We start from the raw sequence: 21,130 nt of genomic DNA, 5'->3' as shown, positions 1-21,130 counted from the left end.
TAGTAAAAATGATACTTTGCATTAAATCATATTCAATGTCACAGGTACTTTTGTTATATATATTCCCAATCAAACCAGTCCATAGTAACGTAGCTCACCAAAGATGGACACATGACACAAGTCGCTGTCAGCTTTGACATTTTAATATTTCCTTCATAAATACTGAGGACTTGAAACTAGTACTAATTTCTATTGATTGCCGGAAAATATGATTGCATCAAAAACAAAAGAAAACAGATGTTTTCTGAACCAGGACATCCATTTCCAGAGAAAATAAGACCTAATAAAAGTGCAAAGGTGAATGTAAGGTAAACAATTTGAATACAAAATTAATATGTACGTAACACCACAAAAAATCGGACATGCATTTTGAGAGAATTTAGGTGCAGAGTCAAAGAACAAATATCTAAATATACTCACACGCAAAAGAAACGCAAGTGGCTTTAAGCAAATAGGTAACAGACACTGAACCATACATTGATACGAGTTTTAGCATGTAGTTAAGCCTGATGGTGTTATCAATGTTTTTGGATGCATTTTGGAAGCCCCGAGTAAAAACGCAACAAAAAAACGAATCGCCAAAACACACCATTTCAATGAAGATGTGGGTATCATGCACCCATTTCTCGCGAAATCGAAAATGCACGAACTGTCACGATCTGTATTGGGTATAAAACTGTGGCCGATTTTGGACATTCCACTCCTTGGTTAACAATGCCACGCCTATCTCAAATTCAGAGAAACCAGCTATCGGACGTTTGGAAGCTGGAGAGTCTGTCCAAGATGTTGCCCGTCATTTAAACGTTACCATAACCACAATTTACCATCTCCTGCATCGATGCAATGCTACACAGACAACAGATGACCTTCCTCGGAGCGGTCGTCCTAGGGTCACCACACGTCGACGAGATCGGCAGATTACCCATCAACACCACCGACATCCGTTCCTAACTGCAAGTGAAAGAACTGGACAGACCATAGGAACACATAATCGACACATTAGCCGGGACACTGTGATCCGACGTCTCCGTTCCAACAACCTCAGATGTCGCCGACGAGCTTTCTGAATGTTGGTCAAGGTCGGGGACACGGCGTCACTGCTCAGCGGTATATCGACCTAGTGATCAGACCCCACGTTGTTCCATTTTTTGCACAACATCAACAACACATTTTCCAGCAGGACAACGCTCGTCCCCATGTTGCCAGAGCTACCATGGCCATTCTGCAACAAAACAGCATCCGTGTTCTACCGTGGCCAGCCCTCAGCCCTGATCTGAACCCCATCGAACACTTGTGGGATGAGGTTCAAAGGCGTCTGCACAATGTACGCCCAGTCCCTACAACTGTCGATGAACTACGCACAGCTACTCTGGAAGTGTGCAGGAGGATCCCTAGGGCCTTCACAAATCGTCTGATCCACTCAATGTACAGGAGATGTGTGGCAATGATCAATGCTAATGGGGGCCACACCAGGTATTGACTGAACTTTTGGGTATTGACCCGAAACTGTGTAAGCCCTTAACATTTAAAAAAAAATATATGTCATCTGCCTTTGAATCCCTTAAACTGTCTTCAGTAAATTTTTTTGGCAATCTTGCCCACTTATTATTTCTTCTCTTTACTGTTGAAAATAAATAACATGTATACTGCATACTCGACTTGCGTTTCTTTTGCGTGTGAGTATATATTTTGTTACAAAAAAGGAACATATATGAGAGTCCCACTACTATCTACATATGTGTTGCATCATATATCATACTTTACACAAACAAATGGCTGAATAGTGGTCATCAATACACTTGATAAAATGTGGTTCCTCCAGAGCAAAGTAAGGTGTCGCCGCTGTGGCACCATCCATGTTAAGTTTTGTCTTTTTGAGGAGTTGATGTTTGCAGAACCTGTGCGACATTGGAGAGCATTATTGAGCAAGGTCGAAATACAAAAGGTCAAATAATGGTCCAAATTTCATTTTCATGGACAAAGTTGACCACAAGAGGTTTTCTTCATTATGGTCAGCATGGGGACCGGATGACATCCCTTTGGACAAATTGGTGAGAACAAGCATGTCAAGTGTCAGGGCAGAGGTGGCTTTCACGGACAAGATGGACACACTTCTCACACTGCGCCAAATTGCCTCAGAAACTTAACCAACGAATGGTTCATTTTGTTTTTTGCGATATCAAGTGATGTACCGGCACAACATGTACTGTTGATGTCAACTATGTTATGAGAGACAATGTACTCTACAATCTGAACATTGCCTGCATCACAAGCCGCATGAAGGATGTTGTCAACATACTGATCCTTCACTGTCAGGTCACACCCTTTACTCACAAGTAGGTCAAACACTGCCTTCTGTCCCTTTAACACTGCCAGCATCACTGGTGTTCTCCTCTCATAACCTGCACTGTTGATGTCAACTATGTTATGAGAGACAATGTACTCTACAATCTCTACATTGCCTCCTTCACAAGCCTTATGAAGGATGTTGTCACCATCCTTATCCTTCACTGTCAGGTCACATCCTTTACTCACAAGTAGGTCAAACACTGCCTTGTGTCCCATCAACGCTGCCCTCATCACTGGTGTTCTGCGCACATCATCTGTGCTGTTGATGTCAACTATGTTATGAGAGACAATGTATTCTACAATCTCTACATTGCCTCTCTTACAAGCCCTATGGAGGATGTTGTCACCATCCTTATCCTTCACTGTCAGGTCACATCCTTTACTCACAAGTAGGTCAAACACTGCCTTGTGTCCCTTCAACTCTGCCAGCATCACTGGCGTTCTGCGCATATTACCTGCACTGTTGATGTCAACTATGTTATGACAGACAATGTATTCTACAATCTCTACATTGCCTCCATTACAAGCCGCATGAAGGATGTTGTCACCATCCTCATCCTGCACTGTCAGGTCACATCTTTTACGCACAAGTAGGTCAAACACTGCCTTGTGACCCTTCAACACTGCAAGCATCACTGGTGTTCTGCCCACATCATCTGCACTGTTGATGTCAACTATGTTATGAGAGACAATGTACTTTACAATCTCTACATTGCCTCCCTTCCAAGCCGCATGAAGGATGTTGTCACCATACGTATCCTTCACTGTCAGGTCACAACCTTTACTCACAAGTAGGTCAAACACTGCCTTGTGACCCTTCAACACTGCAAGCATCACTGGTGTTCTGCCCACATCATCTGCACTGTTGATGTCAACTATGTTATGAGAGACAATGTATTCTACAATCTGTACATTGCCTCCCTCACAAGCCACATAAAGGATGTTGTCACCATACTCATCTTTCACTGTCAGGTCACATCCTTTATTCACAAGTAGGTCAAACATTGCCTTGTGTCCCTTCAGCGCTGCACTCATCACTGGTGTTCTGTCATGACCTGTACTGTTGATGTCAACTTTGTTATGAGAGACAATGTATTCTACAATCTGCACATTGCCTCCCTCACAAGCCGCATGAAGGATGTTGTCATCATACTTAGTCTTAACTGTCAGATCACATCCTTTGCTCACAAGTAGGCCAAACACTGCCTTGTGCCCCCCCAACGCTGCCCTCATCACTGGTGTTTCTTGAGATATATTTATCCCATTGAAGTCAACTTTGTTTTGTGCAACAATAGATTCTACTATATCTAAATCTCCTCCCGTGCAGGCGAAATGAAGGATGCTGTTTTGTTTGTCATCCTTTACAGAGAGATCACATCCTTTACTCATCAGCGTGAACATGTCAGCATCCCCTCTCTCCGCTGCCCACATTGCTGCTGTTTTCCCACGTTTGTCCTGTACAAAGTCAACTCGTTTCTTCACAGACAAAACACACTCAGCCAGCTGGAGATTCCCTGTCTGAGCTGCAACAAGTACCACATCATTCCCATCATAGTCCTGTCTGTGTACATCAGCTCCAGCAACAATCAGATGCTGACAGATGTCTGTGTGTCCACTGTACGCTGCCACCAACAGGGGTGTTCTCCTGTCTCTGTTCACAGCATTTATGTCAAACATCCCTGATGACAGAAGATGCTCCACTATAGCCTGGTTACCTCCCTTGGATGCCAGATGTAGCAGTGTGTTCTTGTCAGTGTCTACAAGTAACAGATCTCCCGCTGTATTAAACAATGTGTCAAAAATGTGTTTATGTCCTCTCTCTACACAATACGACACAGGTGTTTTATTATAACTGTCTGTCTCGTTTACATCCTGATACACCACATCCTGTACAATACCCAAGTTTCCCCCTTGACTGGCGTAGTGGAGAACTCCACGTGTCTTTGTGTCCTTTATTGACAATTTACACTGTTTTTTAGTTAGAAACTCAAACATGATTCTGTGTCCTGCAGCTGCTGCTAACATCACTGGAGTCCTCCCGCTGGCATCCCTCGTGTTGATGTCAATCTTTCCCTTTGACAGGAGGAACTCTGCCAGCTCCACGTTCCCTGCTTCTGCTGCTGTGTGAAGCAGACTCAGACCACTCACATCCACAAGTAACATGCTCGATCCTTTCTCCTCTAGGTGTGATTTCAATTTTGAGATATAATGTTTCTTGTGTGTCAACATGAACCTATTCAGGCCATGTCCTCTTGCTCGTAGAAACTGTGACATGTTCAGGCAGTCACCAAAATGTCCATGAGAGAGTGTTTCAGACATGCTGAAGTCCACCGGAGAGATGTGACAGTTCTTTGACAAAAGTAACTGAAACACATCTCTGTGGCCTCTGCATGCTGCAATCATCAAAGGTGTCTTTCCATAATGGCCTCTGTGGTTGATGTCAAACAGCTTACAGGATATCAGATGTTTGACAATCTGGACACTGCCTCCCTGACATGCAAGATGTAGGATAGTATCACCGTTATCATCAACACCAGTCAGGTCACACTTCCTTTCATCTGCCAGATACTCATACAACTGACCATGACCTTTCAGTGCAGCCATCATGACAGGTGTTCTCAAGTCCTGTCCTGGCAGATTCTTCCAGACCTCCATGTGGGGAAGCAGTAACTTGGCAACATCTGTATATCCCCTCAATCAGGCCTCAATGAGATGGAGGGCAGAATGTCCGACTTTGTTTTTGATCAGACACTCTGCCTCATGTTTCAGTAAGATGTTGACCATGTTGGCATTATTTCTGCCCACAGACATCATAAGAAGAGAGTTTCCATCATCATCTGTATAGTTTGGTGTATAGGTGATATCTCCCCTCTGTAGACCAAGCAGCTGCTGCCGTAGATACAGGAAGGACTTGGTGTCATGTAGTCTGATACAACAAGCTAGTTCTTCACTGACATGTACCTGTGACAGTTCCTGTTTCTGTAACACCTTCTGACACAGGTAATCGTTGCGAGACTGTAGGACCCAGTACAAGAAGCTCCTTGAACCCATGGACGAATCAGCTGTATCCTGTGATTGTAGAACATCCATAAAACTGTCCTCGAGCTGTGTCAGGAACCTGTCTATGTTGTCCTCACTGCTAAGAACTGGGTGACTGAATGTGTGTCTGAACTTCCCTCTCCTTGTGTCTTCTACCAGCTTTGTCAGTAACATGTCTGTGTTGTGACTGGAGATGAAGATGGTTTTATAAGGTATGTCTGGGAGAGATTTCTTGTTGCCAGTCTCACATATAACTTTGCTGTTTTTCCAGAGAACTCCAGGAAACTTGTTGTCAACAACAAACACACAGGCGTCATATATGACAGGGTCTGTGAAACTAATATTTTTGCCAGACTGACATAGATAGGTGGCGCACAATGTGTGTAACATGTCAGGAAGATTATCTGTTCTTAATTCGGGAAAGAGAGACTGATCCTCTCTCACACCATAGTCACTTTCATACTTATACCGATAGCTGTCTTTCAATTTGTTGCCCGAAACCAAGATATATATTACTGCAGCAGAATAATCAACAATTCTAAGTAATCTTTCTATTTCTTTACTGAAATGTGAGTGAGGAGATGCGAAAAATGTTATGGGATCTGTGGTAGGTCTGTGTTGAGAGAAGTGTTTGATGACCTTGGGGAAACCGACATATGAAGGAAGGTTAGCTATGATCTCCTCCCGTGTGTCCGATGGAATGTCTGTCTGCATCTGCAGCATCTGGGAATATTCCTGCTTTGTTCTGTCCCAGTTCTGTCTTCCTATCTGTGTTATGTCCGTCTTTCGATTGAAGGTATCTCGTTTGCAGGTCAGGCATATAATAAGAACACAAACAAGCTTGTTGGTATAAGTTTTCTTGCGTATCTCACTGACAAAGTTTGAATATACCCAGTGCTCTGGCATGTCATCAATCACCACCAGTGTAGGTTTAGTTGCCTGGAATACATCCATGTTGAAGTGCTCCCATCTGCTGTAGAAGACTGTGTTGTATCCTTGTTGCTGGTAGTCACAACACAGCATGTGTCCTATTGTGGTCTTACCTTCCCCAGGACCACCAGTCAGCATCACCAGGTTGTGTTGTTGTAGCTGGTCTCGGACTTCCTGGTAGGCAGCTGTCTTCACAAATAATCTCTTCCAATCTGAAACATATGGCTCATTTGTCAAAAGCTGAAGACAAAAAATAACATATACACATACTCGCACTGATACAACCACAGAATACATGAAGTAACATACAGAGTACATGAAGTAAAATAACATACAGAGACTGTATCTACTCATAACAGCAAAACTGCAGAATAAACACTTTTGAAATCCAAAGTGTAACAGATAATTTATTGTCCTGTTGCTTATCATGATTATTCCCTTCATTCATTACTTTGGTGACGAGTATTGATTAAGCATTCCATATCTAACATCCAGCACCCATGCATGCTTCGAAACGAAACCTTTTGGAAAATGGATCACGTGTCAAAAGAAAAAAATAACATTTACTTTTTATTCTTGTAATGATATAGCCGAAGAATAACCACTTTTGAAATCAACCTTAATGATTCTGTGACGGGGATTAATTAAACATTCCAGATCTAACACGCATCATCAACGCTGGAAAATATGTGTTACAACTAAAACAATATCTTTTAAAAGGGAAAGTGTATTGTTGAGGTTGAAGACACCTATTAACACTACTGTTTGTAAATCAGATATGGAGAGTCAAATTCTACCTGTGAGTTTTCTTGATGGCCTTTGGTGCTGAGTCATCGTCCTGAATATGTCAACCATCTTCCCATCTCTGGAAGTCAAGGACTGATGTACAGACACATGCGCTGCAGTTTTGTGAAGTTGCTGGATCCTGGACAGGAAGTTACCAGAACATTTGTATATATCTGGCGATATGACGCCATGCACGGGACGAAAGTTTGTGTAAGTTCTGCTCCTGACAGCGACAGTCAGAGCCCGGGCCTGTGTGGAGTTGTAAAAAACAGCGTCAGGCTCATCTCTGGAAACAAACGTCAGGACGAGAACCACTCCGTCTGTTGTAAAGATGTAGGCGTCGCAGATGACGCTGTGTGGAGCTGGCACCTCCACCTCTGGCTCCAGGAACGTCAGCGCAGGGGAGTTGATGTAGACGAAGTTTAAATTAGGTATGGATTTGACGGATGTTAAAATATCCGGCCTTACAAATAGCTTCACGTCTATTGGATGAATGCAGTCTGCAACTGTAACACAGACAATGCAATGAAATAATGTTGACATTTTTCATCAGGTCACTTCATTTACACCTGATTTCAGTTGTGCAATAATCGCAGACAAGCTGTTGTAATACTATTGTAATAACATTATCTATCACCTGAAGCTGTCTACCGCAGGATATATCACTTGGGTCTCCTAGGAAATATTGCTATTATGACATTGCATCATAGTGCTCAGCAGATCAATGTGACGTCATTGGTTGCTCTGATCTCACAACGAAATGACATCACCAATCGTTCTGCTACTGAACTGGTTAGCTGTAATTTTTACACCAGTTACTACTGTCTACAAGCTGAAAACATAGTAGCGTGATTTTGTAAGGTAAATAAAATATCGCCATCCTCGGCAAGACATGGAGGTTTAACTGGTATCGACTAGTGTTCATATATTTAATATAAAAAAATATGAGGGTTTTTTCTCTATTGATTTCGTATGCATTGGTATTTATCAATGGCCACGTTCAATAACATAACTGAAAATCATTGTTATGTCTTTGCAATGCACACTATATATCAACTTAACTTACTGTCAGGTGTTTCAAATACTGCATAGGAATAGTCCATATCTGGAAGTGTAGCAAAGACAGTGATGTCAGAGTAAATTGTACATTAATAGTCACACAAGTGGGCATGGTTAATCTTCAGTATATTATAAGTTATCAATGCAAGAGAATAAAACAGTCTATATTATCTAACACTCCATTTGGCGTATAACTTATACATTCACAAACAGTGTTGAATTTGATTTATGCCATGGATATTGTGACCACGCTGGGACAAGTTGAATCTGGGTCTTCGTGCTTTAACACGTTAACCCCTCCACTCTTACAGGAGAATAAACTTGTTGATACCGTGATGATAGTGATACTTGTATTGCTGAAGTGAATTCAGTCTGAGATATACCCCTACCGTCAAAGTCCAGATACTTGACCCCTGCTGTCGGTCGTGGTCTGGTGATGGAGTGCTGCACCTCCACGTCAGAGCTGTAGGTGCTGGACAAATCCGAGTCTTCACTCTCGTTGGATGACATTGTGACTTCTGTGGGATAGCGCTCTTTGAGGGAATCTTCCCCCAATGACACAAGACAAACAGTGAAATCTTTTTCCTATATTCTCTTAAAATATTGGAAATCCAAGTGTCAAGCCAATCACTATGTTTTTCAACTTAATGTCAAGTACCCTGCATAGCTAAATATATTTGCATAACAACATTCATGAAAAAAGAAACAGTCACTGTATTCACTACACATCTTTTATCTGTGTGTTTAGATTGTTTTCGTTCTCTGTCTCCTTCTCATTGTTTGTATCCCTTTCCACGAAGGGAGCTGCCGGATTCTTCGTAGCCACTCAGTCCTTTTCATTCTGAATATACCATGTTTCTGTATTTCATAAATTCTTGGCCCCTGTTTGTCATAGAAGACAATTCCACCAAAGAACCTCACTGCTACTTCCAGTACACACTTGTTTCCCACGTCAGGTAGTCTATGGATTCCTATCTTGACGAGATCAGACGGTGGGTCACAAAAATGACCAGTGAAAGATAACACACACAGTTCCTCCTCTACCTTCCTGGACAGATCATCCTTAAGTTCTTCTGGATTATCAACCTGAAATCCGACAAAATGGGGAACTTTAGTCTTGTAACCATTCTCCGTGACCTCTCTTTCCTCTACTCCCACAAAAAACGATCCTCCACCAGGAACTTTAGAGAAAGACGTTATATTGTCCTTGAGTTTAAGATCTTCCCAAATATACTGCACATGTGAGATGTCATTCATTGGCCAGAACAGTTTCAGTTCAACATTCTGAGATTCTTGGTACAGCTGCAGCTTGTCTTGATCAATTCCCTTTAAAGCAGGTGCACCATGTGATGCCTCGTATCGAGAATGTGCCAGCAAGGAAACTAAATTAAAAGTTGTCGGATTTGTTTTTTCAAAGTCATTGCATATCTTGGTGTTAACATTTGCCGTCGAAATTCCACACGTGAGAGCTACATCTATCAATAAAACATCTTGATAGTTTTCAAAGCCTATTGTCTCATGCAACCATGTTGTGCGATATGTGTCCACATAGGAAGATCCACACTCAATCAAGTCCTGTAGAGTTTTGTCCACAAACTCGTGGAAGTACTCCAGATACCTGTCTCCCTCCTTCTGTCCGTGTAGGTGAACCAGCAGATGTCCCCCGAGCGTGTTCCTGAGAGCTGACACTTTCTTCTCTATGTCCTGGAGGATCTTCTTCTTCCCCTTCTTGACCTCCTTATTCCTTTTTGGACCTGTGATGATGCTTCTGTCTGCGTGAACGGTAAAGCTGTGTGGAGCAGAGCTATACTGTCTATATTCACGTTCAAGAGATGCGCAGGGTTGACACATATCTGAAATAATAATAATAATACAAATAATAATACTACTACTACTAATAATAATATTAATAATAATCCCAACACCCCTTACTCACCTCCTTTACATAGATGACCTTGAACTCAATTCCAATGGAGGATCTACACTAAAAAAACAGATTCTGCTTGTGGAGTCCTTTCCTAATGATATCGCCTTTGGACTCGACAAATGAAACATTCTTAATCTGAAACGTGGCAAGGTAGAAGAGTGAGGATCAGTAAGTTTACTTCCGTTGTTGAACTTCTCGTGGAAGGTCAGGCCTATAGTACTAAGGGATGCACATTAGTTACAAACTCCAGATTGCCCAGAAAGAAAATCTGGAGTTCAGATACTTATGCTGTGCCCGTCCCTTCGTTTTCTTTTGCTGTTGTTGATTGGACAAAACAAGAAATTCAGGGTATTGATACCCTCACACGAAGAATCATGCAAACAGCTTTTCCCTCAATCGCTTATATTTACCAATTATGATGGGAGGGTGTGGTTTGATTAATGTGGAGGCTCTTCATGAAAGAATTGTTTTCTGCACTTTTGCACACATTTATTTGTCCGACGATCCTATTGTGAAGCATGTCAAGACTCATGATGAAAACAAGACACTCCACAGTTTTCGTAAACGAGCCAAGGATGTGGGACATAATCTTAATTTGGGTGTTGATTTTGTTGATGGTTCTGTACTGCTGGGCGTTACAGAAATGAGTGTCACCCAAGCGAAGTACCATATCAAATCCGACAAGACTCAGATCTTCAAGGAGAGGAGAACGACCACTGCATCGAGTTTATGTGCAGTGTGTTGAGAAGGTAAGTAACCCTGCAGAGTCCTTTGCTTGGATAAAGTTGGTTGGCCTGAAAAGTAAAAGAGAAGGCTTTCTGCTTGCTGCTCAGGACCAGTCACTTCCCACTCGAAACCGTCGATGTGTGATGTTGCATCAAAATGTGAATATGCAATTTGGTTCGCTCAAGCAGTAATAGGTCATCTGAGCAAAAGGTGATCTGTAACTTAGGTGATATGGTGGAAGCCCATATATTAACAGACATGGGGTCAAAGCACGTGCTAATTAACACGTTTCTATATGCACAGACGGATAGCGACGCTGATTTTTGAACTTTAGTTAGGACACTGACGTTGGAAAAAAACCTTTAATCCGTTACCACGTTTAAGATAAAAGACCATAACTATAAGGTGTAATAAAGTCCCAAGTGATTTATTAGTCACCACCGTAAAGGTAACTTAAACCCCAAGGGAAATCAACATTTAACATACATCAGCAATGAAAAACAAAAACAAAAGTATGGTCCGTCCCTACATCTGGAAACTCTGTCACACGCTTAAACACCCACTTTCAAAGACACCCATGCAAACGGACACATTTATACTGTATACATAGCTTGTGCATCATATAAGGAACTGCCAACTCGGATAACGGAAAAGTTTTGGGCTATCCCCAAGAATGGGTGACTCTCTGCCCAATCCCAGTCATTTTGCAATGAGTGTTCCCTAGTTTGGTCAATAAGCTGAATAAAAATTGAATAAAAGTCATTTTACCCATGTTTGGATAATTCAGTTAGTGTTGAAGCACATGTTCAAGCACTAACATCACATCAAACATTTCAGAATTAGATAGTATGTGGGACTTGGACTGACTTTTCACAACACATCTCTGCCTGTGTTCCTCAGCCTTGGAGAGAGACAGTTTACACCTGTGCTGGCTGGACAGATTTGAATACCGCGTACTTTCAATCTCTGGAATTTCACCTTTTGTATAGACATTTTGCATTATGCAATTTTCGATTTTCATCACGTTGTATTTGTGGCAAATATTTTGCATTTCCAATGATGATTTGTTTGTCTGTGCGGAAAAGCGGAAAGCATTACTAGCATACCTGTATTAGCTTGTTGAATAATAATGGCAATGGGAACCTTTTTTGTTGGTTTAGTTGTTACTGTTTAAGACCACACTCAGCAGTATTCCAGCTTTATGACTGCGGTTTGTAAATAAGCGAGTCTGGACAGAGAATCAAGTGATTGATATCATGAACATTGATACACGCAAATGGGATACGATGACTTGCATGAACCAAGTCAGCGAACCTGACCATCCGATCCCGTTAGTCGCCTCTTACGATAATCATAGACAAGCACGGGTTGCTGACGACCTATTCCAACCCGGATCTTCACAGGTCTTGTCTCACACTTCCTCAGTGCATCGGCAACTTCAGGTGTTCCACTGTCAAATCGGGGGTTCCACAGACATATGAACATACAGACACATAGAGAAAATCCCAAGCTTGAATTCCTCTACAGGGGCCCCTAAGGTATGCATACAGCACCCACAAGGCTGGGCAGTTAAGGAAGCAACCATTCTTTTGGGAGCATCACACCGACATTATAGGAAGAGAAACTTCAAAGAATTACTGAAGAATATTATTGTTGAATGTTATAACAGACAGGTGACAAACAAGTCTCACCTTGTGACGATCTCCTTGTATTTCCAAGGTTTCCTTAATCTGAAGAACAAACCACATATGATTCTCGGTTCTGGTTATTAATATGTCCATTGAGGTACTTGGTGAATTGCCACAGAAAGGATATCAGGATGTATGTCCCAAACAATTGTTTGTACCCTGTATCGTTGAAACTCTTGAGTCACTTTGCACAATGTCGTTCAGTTGTTGTCTTCTCATTTACCCGTAGTCTGTGTCATCTACTCCTGCTCTATCGATTTTTGCGAAACATGTCGCAACTACGAGTAACCATCCAGTTGATTAGCCCTGTGAAATGTTTAAGCTGTCTAGTCAACGACTGCTAATCGATGCCCAAGAGTCGTGTTGTCAATTGTTGATGACGAATTTGTTCCCCTGTGTATTCCAGTGTTTGTGTGTGTATACATGCGCATCTCTCTCTCTCTCTCTCTCTCTCTCTCTCTCTCTCTCTCTCTCTCTCTCTCTCTCTCTCTCTCTCTCTCTCTCTCTCTCATGTTTGAGGGGTTGGATTATGTTTGATGTGGATGGGGTTGGGGAATGGGGGATGTCGGATGTGTGTGGGGGTTAGAGGATGATAGATGTGGGTGGGGTTGGAGGATGATAGATGTGGGTGGGGTTGGAGGATGATAGATGTGGGTGGGGTTGGAGGATGTTGGATGTTGGTTGGGTTGAGGGATGGAGGAAGGAGGATGGAGGATGCGGTGGTGTTGGAGGATGGGGGATGCGGTGGTATTGGGGGATGTGGGATGGAGGATGGAGGAGGAGATGGAGGTTGGGAAATGTGGGTAGGGTTGGAGGATACATGATGTGGTTGGGGTTTGAGGATGTATGATGTGGTTGGGGGTGGAGTATACAAATATATATGTAGGTGTGTTTGGGGATGAGGTGGGGTTTGAGGATTAGGGATGTGAGTGGGGGTGGGAAATGTGGTGGGATTGGAGCATACGGGATATAGGTACGGTTGAAGGATGTGCGTTTGACATGTATAAGAATCACCAAAACCCATTACACATTATTTTTTAAATTGTTTGATCTAACTTATTCAAAGCGTGTAGGTGTAGGAGTTGGGACATTTATTTTCAAAATATAGAGATTAAGTTTCAGTTTGAGAGTTATCAAGTTACACTGTGATAACAACACTCTTCAATAACAGAAATCAATTTCCGGGCTTGCTTTGCAACACTGTCAGGACTTCCATACCTTGGAAATGTGATGTGATGTGATGTAATGTTTGTTGTTAGAAAAGAAGCGAACTGAAACTAATCCTCCTGCGAGAATTATTCCAAATCATTATTATTTATGGTTTATTCATAGTAATAGGGCAAGAGGCCCAAGTACATAATCATATGTAAGATAGATTTACATTGTGACAAGAGACAAATATTACACTGTATTATTTTTCAGAATATAAACTTTTTTTTGATAAATGTTACAAGTTTCTTTAACCATGTGGTACTTCTTGTGTTCATAAAATTAGTTAAATTACGTTTATTTTCATATTCAGTTTGTACAAATCATGAAAGATTACTTCATAACTCATTAAATGCAGGGCAGCTAATCAGAAAATGTAGTTCATCATCTATTTCACCAGTATTGCAATGTTTACAAATTCTTACAGAATAATCTAATCCCTCTCGTCTTCCTGTATTATATCGTAATGGTTACTCACTTAACTGTAATAAGCATCAATACCGTCTTATTTTTCTACTCCTAAACACAGTGATCTAATATTCAGTACAGACAGTAGTGTTTATCTTGGACTAATATCGCAGTTTCCCAGAATCAAACATAGAAGCTTGAAGAGTCTGCCAGTTTCAATCTAAAAATCATTGCTGGAACATTGAAACAAAATGTTTTACACCCGACACACACTGTGCATTCCATACATCACCATTGAATTCCAAATCGATCCAATCTATTTTGACTTTTTCCTTTTAAGCTTTAAACATCATTCAGGCCCACAAAATCATTATAACCTGGGAAACGAGTACATCACTATAATAGTGTCGTATATTGAACAACAGGCTTGACAAACACTACCAGGTACCAACAACACAATCACATTGAATAACAGGTTTCAAATTCCCTGTGTCTCAGCGTTGCATGTTGGAATTATTCAGGTTCATGTCACCTCGACCTACTTCACGCCACGAACAAACGAACGTTTGGCTGTGAGAACCAAATGTCAATAAACGTACATATTGCTGTTTGCAACAAACAAAGTCGTTTCAAATGTTCAAAGAAGAAAGTTTGTAAGATAAACTTAAATACGACTAGGTAATAACTTGAACATATATATTTAATGAATACATTTGACAGGCTACATGCGACACTGTGAGGCTAATTGTTCACGATTTGCTGTCAATTACACCGCCAACAACCTTTGGAAGTGGCCACTCAAAGTAAACACAGGTTTTTACCGTTTTAGATCACACCAAATGAAAACATATCAGTATATGGATTTACAGACAATGAAAGGACCAGGAAACGATAGATGCAGACAGACAATGTACTTGAGTAACAGGCCGCTGGCTCATAATATACTCAACAACAAAAGTTCCTGTGACTCCAATATTTCCATGTATTTTTCAAATAAGTAAAGTTGGGTTTGCAATGTTGTAGTACATGTATGGAATCAAGTCATAAAAACGCAACTGCTACTGAAAAACATGCAAAAGTTGACTTTTATGCAAGCCCCATGCATTTCATTACCAAAGAATGGGTATAAAAACATGTGCGTTGACGGGATTCCATATGCATTGTTTGGCATCGTGCTGACAACAACCACTCAGAAAAACAACAAATTTATGCAATTAGTCAACATTACGAAATGCCACGCCTGTCCGAAAATGAGCGTCTGCGAGCCATTGGTATGCTTGAAACAGGATCGAGTCAACGTGATGTTGCAAGACAATTTAACGTCCACAGAAACACCATTTGGTGTTTATGGCAACGTTGGCAAAGAACGAATGCAGTCAGAGACCATCCAGAGATATATTTTTCTTCATCATTTTATCACTCTTTCTATCATTCTGACAATACACCTTTTTCAATATCAGTAAATTCCCTGTCTCATTCTGGTGGTAACAAGACATACAATGTCGTACTGGATATACAATATGACACAAGATATCACTGTAACACTAGATAAACAATATGACACAATATATACAATGTAATACTGGATATACAATGTAAGAAAATATGCAACGTAACAGAAGATATACAATGTAATACTGGATATACAATGTAAGAAAATATGCAACGTAACAGAAGATATACAATGTAATACTGGATATACAATGTAAGAAAATATGCAACGTAACAGAAGATATACAATGTAATACTGGATATACAATGTAAGAAAATATGCAACGTAACAGAAGATATACAATGTAATACTGGATATACAATGTAAGAAAATATGCAACGTAACAGAAGATTTACAATGTAATACTGGATATACAATGTAAGAAAATATGCAACGTAACACAAGATATACAATGTAATACTGGATATACATTGTAACAAAATATCCAATGTAACACTAGATATACACATAACCACCTTTCTGGGTACCCCAAACTTTTATGATACAAAGAGTGAGTGAGTGAGTTGGGTTTAACGCCGCTTTTAACATTATTCCAGTTTTATCCGGCGTGTCAGCTAAATGTTAGAGGAAAGTGATGCAGGTCTCAGACGTTTACCACTTCGGCGAAACCCACGAGCACTGGTATGCTGCTGACAAACCTTGAAACATAATCATGGCAAACCGGGATTCGAACCCACAATCATAGGTTTCTGGTGTGCCCAAGGGAGGCAATTCTGCACGGCGAATAGCGGCGTCTCAGACAACTTGGCCACCCGTGCCCCCTGTTATACAGAGGAAGTGATTGAAGGTTGTCAAACAACCAGAAGTGTAACACAATATGTTATGAAATACTGGAAAAAAAGTGTCATTATTACAGTAAAGGGGGTCACTTTGTACAAAAACATATGTTTGAAGGTAAAACTTACTTAGCGTGTAACGGGATATATACAATGTATCAGGCTATACAATTTAACACGTGATGTACAATGTGACACAAGACATAGAAAGTAGCACTGGATATACAATATAACACGTGATGTACAATGTGACAAAAGACATACAAAGTAAAACGGAATGTATACACGTGTATTATTCATGTGGGTTGAATTGCAGGACTCCGTACTGGTTAAATGCAGATACTGCCAACAGAGGAATCAAATATACTCAACAACACAAATTCCTGTGACACTAGTATTTTAGTGTATTTATCAAACAAGAAAAGTTGGTTTCATTATTGTAGTATATGTATATGTACAGAAAAGCATGCATTCCATGCAAAAGTTGACTTTTGTGCAAGCCCCATGCATTTCATTACCAAAGAATGGGTATAAAACATGTGCATTGACAGAATGCCATATACATTGTTTAGCATCGTGCTGACAACAACCACTCAGAAAAAAAAGAAAATTACGTATTTTTCAACATTACGAAATGTCACGCCTGTCCGAAAATGAGCGTCTGCGAGCCATTGGTATGATTGTAGAAGGATCGAGTCAACGTGATGTTGCAAGACAACTTAACGTCCACAGAAACACCATTTGGTGTTTATGGCAACTTTGGCAACAGACGAACGCAGTCATAGACCATCCTCGGAGTGGCAGGCCATGCGCAAGGAATAATCAACAAGACAATTGGATTCGAACAAAACACCTACGAAATCGTTCCCAGCCAGCAACAGTGACTGCAAGAAGCATCCCGAATATCTTCACAAAACGTACGTCGTCGCCTCAGATGTGCAGGGATTGTCGCCAGAAGACCCGCCAGACGTCCCATTTTGACAGGAAACCACCGTCAATCACGTCTACAGTGGTGCAGACAGCGTTTACGCTGGACGGCCATGCAGTGGGGACAAGTTCTATTGACTGACGAGTCTCGTATTCACCGATGGACGGTTTCGAGTGTACCAACGTCGAGGTGAACGTTACGTCAATCATCGTGCCATGGAAGAAGATCGGTTCGGGGGCGGCAGCGTTATGGTACGGGGTGGGATTACAGCAAGACAGAGGACCCGTTTAATAGTGGTAGATGGAAATCTCAATGAACAGCGGTACCGCGACGAGATCGTCGGCCCTGTTGTTCTACCGTTTTTGCGTCGTCATGGTCCAGGCATTACCTTTCAACATGACAACGCCCGGCCTCATATTGCTCAACTTGTTTAGGATGCTCTTCAACGAAACAGCGTGAATATCATTCCCCTTGCCGGCTCGCTCCCCTGATCTCTCACATGTGGGATGAGATGGATCGGCGCCTTCGACGTCAACCACCTGTTCCACAGACACTCTAGGAACTTCAAAATATGCTCCAGTAGATATAGACAGATATCCCACAGGACTTTGTGCGACGCCTGGTCTATTCCATGATACGAAGATGTGTTGCTTGCATCACAACCAGAGGTGAAACACACACGCTATTGATTTGAAAATTGACATTTTGGCATGTTCATGTTTTTATATGAAATCACGCATTTTCTGAAGTCAGTATGGCAAATGAAACCATTTGAACACTTTCAGGAGTCTTTTATCTGTTTTAAACCGAAATTGTTTCAGATTTAGTAAAAATCATAACTTTGCATTAAATCAAATTCAATGTCACAGGAAGTTTTGTTGTTCAGTATATATATTCCCCATCAAATCAGTCTATAGTACCGTAGCTCACCAAAGATGGCCACATGACACAAGTTGCTGTCAGCTTTGACATTTTAATATTTCCTTCCTAAATACTGAGGACTTGCAACTAATACTAAATTCTATTGCTTGCCCGAAAATATGATTGCATCAAAAACAAAAGAAAACAGATGTTTTCTGAACCAGGACATCCATTTCCAGAGAAAAAAAGACCTAATAAAAGTGCAAAGGTTAATTCAAGGTAAACAATTTGAATAAAAAACAATATGTACGTAACACCACAAAAAATCGGACATGCATTTTGAGAGAATTTAGGTGCAGAGTCAAAGAACAAATGTCTAAATATACTCACACGCAGAAGAAACGCAAGTGGTTTTAAGCAAATAGGTAACAAACACGGAGCCATAAATTGATACGAGTTTTAGCATGTAGCCTGATGGTGTTATCAATGTTTTTGGATGCATTTTGGAAGCCCCGAGTAAAAACGCAACATAAAAAACGAATCGCCAAAACACACCATTTCAACGAATATGTGGGTATCATGCACCCATTTCTCGTGAAATCGAAAATGCTGTAGTGGGTATACAACTTCGGCCCATTCTTGGACCTACAACTCCTTGGTCAACAATGTCACGCCTAACTCATATTCAGAGAAACCAGGCTATCGGACGTTTGGAAGCTGGAGAGTCTGTCCAAGATGTTTCCCGTCATTTCAACGTTACCATAACCACAATTTAACATCTTCTGCATCGATACAATGCTACACAGACCACAGATGACCTTCCTCGGAGTGGTCATGCTAGGGTTACCACACCTCGACAAGATCGGCAGATTACCCGTCAACACCATCGACATCCGTTCCTAACTGCAAGTGAAAGTACTGGACAGACCATGGGAACACATAATCGACACATTAGCCGGGCACTGTGATCCGACGTCTCCGCTCCAACAACCTCAGATGTCGCCGACGAGCTTTCTGAATGTTGGTCAAGGTCGGGGACACGGCGTCACTGCTCAGCGGTATATCGACCAAGTGATCAGACCCCACGTTGTTCCATTTTTTGCACAACATCAACAACACATTTTCCAGCAGGACAACGCTCGTCCCCATATAGCCAGCTAACATGGCCATTCTGCAACAACACAACATCAGTGTTCTACCGTGGCCAGCCCTCAGCCCTGATCTGTACCCCATCGAACACTTGTGGTCCCTACAACTGCCGATGAACTACGCACAGCTGCTCTGGAAGTGTGCAGGAGGATCCCAAGGGCCTTCACAAATCGTCTGATCCACTCATTGTACAGGAGATGTGTGGCAATGATCAATGCTAATGGTGGTCACACCAGGTATTGTTGGACTTTTGGCTTTTGTCCCGAAACTGTGTAAGCCCCTAACATTTAAAAAAAAGTATATGTCATCTGCCTTTGAATCCATTAAACTGTCTTCAGAGAATTTTTTGGCAATCTTGCCAAATTATTTATTTCTTCTCTTTACTGTTGAACAAAGATAACATGTCTACTGCATACTCGACTTGCGTTTCTATTGCGTGTGAGTATATATTTTGTTACAAAAAAGGAACATATATGAGAGTCCCACTACTATCTACATATCTGTTGCATCATATATCATACTTTACACAAACATGTATGGTCATAAATACACTTGATAAAATGTGGTTCCTCCAGAGCAAAGTAAGGTGTCGCCACTGTGGCACCATCCATGTTAAGTTTTGTCTTTTTGAGGAGTTGATGTTTACAGAACATGTGGGACATTGGGGAGTATTATTGAGCAAGGTCAAATACAAAAGGTAAAATAATGGTCCAAACTTCAGATTCGTGGACAAACGTGACCACAAGAGGTTTTCTTCATTATGGTAAGCATGGGGACCGGATGACATCCCTTTGGACAAATTGTTGAGGACAAGCATGTCAAGTGTCAGGGCAGAGGTGGTGTTCATGGACCAGATGGACACACTTCTCACACTGCACCAAATTGCCTCAGAATATCAACCATTTCATCATTGTCTATCGCGATCTGCAGTGATGGTATCTGGATACTGCACCAAATTGATTAAGAAACTTAACCAACGAATGGTTGCGTTGTTTTTTTGCGATATCAAGTGATGTTCCGGCACAACCTGTTCTGTTGATGTCAACTATGTAATGAGAGACAATCCACTCTACAATCTGAACATTGCCTCCATCACAAGCCACATGAAGGATGTTGTCACCATTCTTATCCTTCACTGTCAGGTCACATCCTTTACTCACAAGTAGGTCAAACACTTCCTTGTGACCCTTTAACACTGCCCGCATCACTGGTGTTCTGCGCACATAATCTGCACTGTTGATGTCAACTATGTTATGAGAGACAATCCACTCTACAATCTGAACATTGCCTCCATCACAAGCCACATGAAGGATGTTGTCACCATTCTTATCCTTCTCTGTCAGGTCACATCCTTTACTCACAAGTAGGTCAAACACTGCCTTGTGTCCCTTCAACGCTGCCAGCATCACTGGTGTTCTGCGCACAGAATTTGTACTGTTGATGTCAACTATGTCATAACAGACAATGCACTCTACAATCTGAACATTGCCTCGATCACAAGCTGCATGAAGGAGGTTGTCTCTACACTTATCTTTAACTGCCATGTCACATCCTTCGATCACAAGTAGGTTAAACACTGCCTTGTGTCCATTCAACACTGCCCTCATCACTGGTGTTCTCCCGAGATAGTCTGTACTGTTGATGTCAACTGTGTTATGAGAGACAATGTACTCTACAATCTGCACATTGCCTCCCTCACAAGCCGCATGAAGGATGTTGTCACCATACTCATCCTTCACTGTCAGGTCACATCCTTTACTCACAAGTAGGTGAAACACTGCC

The 21,130-nt window shown here is 41.4% G+C and overlaps 2 protein-coding genes across 7 annotated transcripts in view; both read right to left on the bottom strand.

Annotated features, from left to right (window-relative positions):
- Window positions 1–1,673: 1,673 nt before the first annotated feature.
- Window positions 1,674–21,130, bottom strand: part of LOC124123574 (serine/threonine-protein phosphatase 6 regulatory ankyrin repeat subunit A-like) — a 407,486-nt gene continuing 388,029 nt past the window's right edge. For all 5 annotated transcript variants that reach the window (XM_048395650.1, XM_048395652.1, XM_048395651.1 and 2 more), the window contains one exon: window positions 1,674–4,623. In XM_048395650.1, the coding sequence (XP_048251607.1) occupies window positions 2,116–4,623 (2,508 nt within the window). In that variant the 3' untranslated portion in view covers window positions 1,674–2,115. The remainder of the gene's footprint in view (window positions 4,624–21,130) is intronic.
- LOC124123579 lies at window positions 5,008–12,810 on the bottom strand. Of its 2 annotated transcripts, XM_048395657.1 has the most exons (6): window positions 12,508–12,810; window positions 9,782–10,016; window positions 8,553–9,249; window positions 8,171–8,209; window positions 7,116–7,610; window positions 5,008–6,530 (listed from the first exon to the last, which is right to left on the bottom strand). In XM_048395657.1, the coding sequence occupies exons 3-6, from the start codon at window positions 8,671–8,673 to the stop codon at window positions 5,047–5,049; spliced, it is 2,139 nt and encodes a 712-aa protein (XP_048251614.1). In that variant the 5' UTR covers window positions 8,674–9,249; window positions 9,782–10,016; window positions 12,508–12,810; the 3' UTR covers window positions 5,008–5,046. The 2 variants fall into 2 exon arrangements, with proteins under 2 accessions (XP_048251614.1, XP_046342738.1); XM_046486782.2 differs by having other exon boundaries at window positions 8,553–10,016.

Source organism: Haliotis rufescens, unplaced genomic scaffold (assembly GCF_023055435.1).
Source record: "Haliotis rufescens isolate VD_foot unplaced genomic scaffold, xgHalRufe1.0.p SCAF_14, whole genome shotgun sequence".
NCBI lineage: Eukaryota > Metazoa > Mollusca > Gastropoda > Lepetellida > Haliotidae > Haliotis > Haliotis rufescens.
The sequence above is the reverse complement of the archived record's forward strand: the minus strand, read 5'-3'. Positions and strand labels throughout refer to the sequence as shown.